Source organism: Mus caroli, chromosome 8, assembly GCF_900094665.2.
Source record: "Mus caroli chromosome 8, CAROLI_EIJ_v1.1, whole genome shotgun sequence".
In the NCBI taxonomy this organism is placed as follows: Eukaryota; Metazoa; Chordata; class Mammalia; order Rodentia; family Muridae; genus Mus; species Mus caroli.
In genome coordinates this window covers 77,083,029-77,088,642 of record NC_034577.1, presented here as the reverse complement: position 1 = coordinate 77,088,642, position 5,614 = coordinate 77,083,029, and the positions used below count along the sequence as shown (strand labels likewise).

At 37.2% G+C, this 5,614-nt stretch overlaps 1 protein-coding gene and 1 long non-coding RNA gene across 2 annotated transcripts in view; one reads left to right on the top strand and one right to left on the bottom strand.

Moving 5' to 3' along the window:
- Positions 1-5,614, top strand: part of Itfg1 (integrin alpha FG-GAP repeat containing 1) — a 123,870-nt gene that overhangs the window by 76,866 nt on the left and 41,390 nt on the right. The window contains exon 10 of the mRNA XM_021170171.2: positions 1,465-1,637. Within this exon, the coding sequence (XP_021025830.1) occupies positions 1,465-1,637 (173 nt within the window). The remainder of the gene's footprint in view (positions 1-1,464; positions 1,638-5,614) is intronic.
- Positions 781-5,614, bottom strand: part of LOC110300112 — a 32,677-nt gene continuing 27,843 nt past the window's right edge. The window contains exons 4-5 of the long non-coding RNA XR_002378549.2: positions 4,742-4,803; positions 781-1,807 (exon numbers count right to left, since the gene is read on the bottom strand). This is a non-coding gene — a long non-coding RNA (uncharacterized LOC110300112). The remainder of the gene's footprint in view (positions 1,808-4,741; positions 4,804-5,614) is intronic.

Sequence of the window (5,614 nt, the reverse complement as noted above, 5' to 3'; positions counted from 1 at the left end):
AAATCTTTTTTCCCAGTTTAGCTTATTTTACGTTTTTGTTGTGTGTTTGTTTTTGTGGGTTGGTTTTGGGTTTTTTTTTTTTTTTTTTTTTTTTTGGTTTGGTTTGGTTTGGTTTGGTTTGGTTTGGTTTGGTTTGGTTTTGGTTTAGAGGTCTTGTTTGTCAGATAGGATCCCTCTGTATCTGTCTGTCTGTCCTGGAACTCACTATGTAGACCAGGTTGGCCTTGAACTCATGGAAATCCACCTACCTCTGCCTCCTGAACATGAGGATTTAAAGTCATGCAATACTACAGTGATCCTTGCTTTAGAATATTGTGCCAACTTAGCATTTTGTGAAATTTCCAGTATTTTTGCAACATGCAACAGTAGCAGTTTTGTTTTCTTTTGTTTTTTCAAAATCAAGTAAAATTTTTTAAATGTTTGTTTAGGGTTTTTTGTTTGTTTGTCCCTCCTCCCCACAACAGAGTTTCTCTGCATAGCCTTGGCTATTGTAGAGCGAGCTCTGAAGGACAAGCTATCCTCCAAGGCAGATTTACTTGTCCCTGCCTCCCGAATATTGTGATTTAAGGCATGCACTACCACTGCACAGTTTAAATGTTTGTTTTTTAAAGTTCACAAGATATAAAGTAATACTTTTTCCTTAAGTAAATTTATTCAATGTTTTATCATTAAGGGTCCGCCCAACCCCCACAATGGCAAATTAAACTTTCTTAGGAAACCTCATAAAATTTTAGAGATACTCTTTTTTTCCCCTAGTGCTTTTATATAGAAATCATTTTTAATATACTTTAGTTTGCAGCAATCAAGGTTAACCATTTGCTTGTGAGGAGAAATAATGCATGTGTGGGCATGTTTGGCTACTTGCCAATTGAAGTATACCTGCTTCCACTTAAGCCATGTCCAGGATCAATGCTAACGTAATGATTCTTAAGGAAGTGTGACACAGCTGTAATGTTAATGCTATGATCTCTACTCTTCAGATTCTAGTTTTATATTAATTTATCAAAGCGTGAGGAGACCTGTGCAATCAGAAGAGAAGGGGAGAAGCTCACTTTACAGTCAAGCTAATCTTTTCTATTCTCTTCGTTGTAATCATTATAGACCATGAAGATTTACTAAAACTTTTGCTTCCATCTGTTTTGGTGTCATAGTAGATTCCCCTTGTCTGTGTGATGCCTGTCAGGTGAGGACAGAGCTTGTTCATTCCTACGGTTGCATGTATGTGTGAGGGCCCTGTGGCTCTGTGTGCTGTTCAAGCAAAGATGCTCAGGACAAAGCCTATGGAAGACCAGTCCTCCCAGGGTCTCACACGTACATCAGAGTAAATGATCATGCCTACCATTCTGTGAAAATGAAATAAAATGATGACTGTCTTCAGCACTTTGGATGGATCGTTCCTTTTGCAAATGGTGACTATTTCCCTAAAGTGATTATGAATACTCTTTTTTTTTTCTCTATCCTTAGTGGGTTCCTGTGCTTCAGGATTTTAGCAATAAGGGTACACTCTGGGGCTTTGTGCCATTTGTGCATGAAGAACAACCAACCACAATACCAATCCCACTCACACTTCACATTGGAGACTACAACATGGACGGCTACCCAGATGCTCTGGCTATATTGAAGAATACATCTGGAAGGTAGGGGGTAAACTGCATGACAGACACTTGCAAAATGTCTTCTCACAATTACTTGTGACTGACAGTACTTAATCTGGTAAAGTCTCTCCCAGGAGGAGTCGAGGGGGTCAGCTTATAGTTTCTTGTGTGATCGGAGAACTCATCCCATGGCTTTTTTATAGATTCATTTTCTGTAGAGGAAAAAAAGAAAGAACATTCACTGTAAAATAAAGTTATTTTTCATTCATCAAAAGTTGATATTTAAAAGTTCATTATTTTTTCTAAAAATGAATGACAGAACATTTTTGAGACTAAAGATTGGTGGTTAAAATCTGATCCTAGACTTCAGGTTCAACCCAGCACTGTGTGACCTGGGACAGATCGCCTAAACTGACAAAGTAAGAAAAGAGAGTAACAAATATACCTCTGCATGAGTGAAGTACAGCAAACGAACAAGCCGTGTCGAGAGACGCTCTGCACAGATTGATGCTGTTCTGAGTAAATATTTCCTTATGATTACTTGTTTTATAAAAGCATCAGAATTTCCAACATGATTATTGATATAATTTATCTATATATGAGGTATGTAAGTATATTCATAACATAACGAGTGACTTTGACACTGTGGCAACTTTAAAAAAAAAATCTGAAGATAAGCTGAAATTTGTATTTAGTTCAGTGTCACCAGACTCCACAAATGTGGCTACCCCTAAGTTTCTCTTGTTTTGTTCCTCCTTCATCCAGTTGTATTCTCTGAGGGGTCATCTTTCCTGTTCTACTCACCCACAACATGTTCTGAACATTATTTCATTGTTTACTTGGAAACACCATGAGTGGGTACTTCTAAAATAGTTTTAGAAAATTAAGAGTAATCTGAACTTAAATTCACCTATAAACTTTAATTTTATGTGTTTTGGCCTAAAAAAGGACAAATGAACCATGAGTTAATCACTCTTTTACAAGACTGTCAGAGTAGCCTGGACTGTGTAATAAGACCTTCCCTTTTACAAGGGAAGAACAAAAACTATAAAGTCTTATAAAGAGACATAAAATTGCTTTATTATGAGTATAAGCTGTATTTGCAAAAATAATATTCCTTAAATTTATTTAAGCCTGATTTCTCATCCTTAGAAGAACATCCAAATAATTTTTATTTTTGCTTTAAAGTTCTTTGTGATTTTTTTTTAAACTTTCAAATATTTAAACTGTATACTTTAACTTTTGGTTTGTAATGATGGTATCTACAGCAGATCAGCAGACTCACATTGAATTTACAGCAAGAAATCCTAATTTCCAAGGCAGTCATAGGAATTTATTTTGTTTTGTTCTGTCTTGTTTTTAGATCTAATCCAGGCATTGTGGTGCACACTATTAAACCCAAGAGGCTGAGTAGGTAGACTTTGAGTACGGAGATCCCATCTCTAAAAATAAAAAAAAAAAAAGTTAGATGGTTTTATAAATACAACTATTAGGAGTTTAAGAGTCTGATCTGTTACTTTAACATACTGAGACTTAACAGGTAAATGTTATCGTATCTCAGTGTCAGTTGAGTGACTAGTTGAGAAGCATCTAAAAAGTCTTGGAAGTACAGAATCAGGAAAAACATGGTGTGTATTTGAATCATATCCTACATGCATTTACTTTTGTTTAAAAGTTGTTTACAAAGTCCCTGGTTTCAGGATTGGCAGTGTTGTGAGCATCAGTGCTAGTGTAAGGCCCCCGAAGCTGGGCCTCCGCTCAAGTCCCGGGATGAGCTGGACAGCACCCCAATGACCCGAGAGAAAACCACACCTGATGCAAGCTGCAAGAGGTTTTATTAACAGCTAGCTGAGGAATTGGGAGGAGTTGGGAGGAACTGGAATGAGTTGAGAGGAGTTGGAATGAGTTGGGAGGAGTTGGGAGGAGAGTTGGCTACAGCTCCTTTCTGGCGAGGGGGGTAGTGAGCTGCAGCCTGCGTCTATCTCCATGTCCTTGTAGGTCTTCCTACAGTTATCGCATCTCTGGCTGTAAGGCACGGAAACAAAAAGGCTTTTTGCTGGCCATAGAGAACAAAGAGCTTCTTTCTGGCTGTATTTTTAGAGATCAGGGAAAACAGGCTTGGGGACCATCTAGGGGCTTTACCTTCCAGGGAGAACACTCTAAGTCGGGGTCTCACACTAGGTGGCATGTCTAAATTTCCAAGGATGGCCACAGAGTACAGATTTTCTTTTTCCTGTAAATTGGATCAGGAACACCAAAGTAGATAAGTTTCAGAAAACATATTTTGAGACCATGGTTCAGTTTGTTTTGTGCTTTTTATTGTTTTTGTCTTAAGAAAAATGTTGACCAGGTGGTAGTGGTACATACCTTTAATCCTAGCTCTTAGGTAACAGAGGCAGGCAGATCTCTGTGAGTTTGAAGCCAGCCTGCTCTACAGAGAGAGAGAAAAAGGGGAGGTGTGAATTCCAGGACAGCCAGGGCTACACAGAGAAACCTTGTCTTGGAAAACTATTTTAAAAAATAAAAAGAGCGAGGTTGCTTACCAGCAATACACAACACAGGTATGGTGATGCTGGCCTGCAATCCCCACACTCAGGAGGTGGAGTCAGGAAGATCAGGGCTCAGGACCATCATAGCTACCCAGTGAGTTTGAGGCCAGCCTATAAACATGAGATTTTTGTCTCCAAAACCAAACGAACAAAAATCTTCTGACAATTTCTTATCACTGTTATAGGATTTTAAAAGTTTTATTGTCTAATTAATTAAAACATTGTACAAAGCTTCCTAGACCTTATTAAGCTGTTATAGGAAAACAAAATGTGGAAGTAAAAAAGAAAGCAAAATCTAAGATTCAACCGTGAGAACATCTACAGTAAACAAGTGGTCAGATAGAATATATTGCCTGGGAGCCAGCCAGTAAAGGTACTGCCACCAAGTCTGGTGACCATTGTGAGTCCTGGGAAGTGAAAAATGGAAACATAACAACTAGAAACTGAGACTTTGTCAGGATGGGATTACTGGCAACATCTGGTGACAGTGTAGGCTAATTAACTATCGAGTTGTAATCTGCATTTCATCTGCCTCCTCGGTCTTATTAATTAATTGAGCTTTATGTTGATAACCCTATCTCAGCAAGAGAAACTTACCTTAGATTCCAGGTGCTCTGTTTTGAAGGGCAAGGAGGTTCATACCATAGGGTCCTACAGTCCTATGAAGGAAATGTTTTTCATTGTCACTATGAAAAATATCAGCCTTTTTTTTTTATCATTTAAGATACTATCACATTTCTAATTTTAAATTTAGTAATGCAAATAACTCATTATGCTCCCTGTTTGAAGTAATAGTTTTCTATTTTTCAATGGATATGAGAAATGTACAAGCTTCCTAACCTGCAACAAAAGATTGCACAAGAAAATTTGCATTTCATGAATATTCTTCCTAGGAATGTTTGCTAGTTGTTTGGCAAAATTAATCATGGTTAACTATGTCACATACCATTTTAGTGTTTCTACCTGCTCAAAGGTTATTAAAAAGTATAGTCTGTTTTTAATATTATATCCTATATTATTAACTCTTTGTTACTGTAATCATACAACAAAAAATTATTTGTAAGGAACTATTGAAATTACAATCAGAGTCAAGAGCTATCTCAGCTCTTCACCCACGAGTCACTCCTAATCACGGCATTCACTCACTGACTGATTTTCCCACTCTGTTGCTACAATTGTTTGTGTGTCTTTGTTATGAAGTGTGCCTTCTACTCTTTTTAAATTTATGTTATTTTTCTAAGAAAGGAAGGCTGGAGATGTGGCTGAGCAGCTAAGAACACTTGCTGTTCACTGAGAGGGCTGGGTTTGGTTCCAGAAACCCACATGGTAGCTCATAACTGTCTATAACTCTAATTCTAGTGCTCTCTTCTAGACTCCATGGGTGCTAGGCATATAATATACATACATATATACAATCGAATATATATATATATATATATATATATATATATATATATATATATATATATA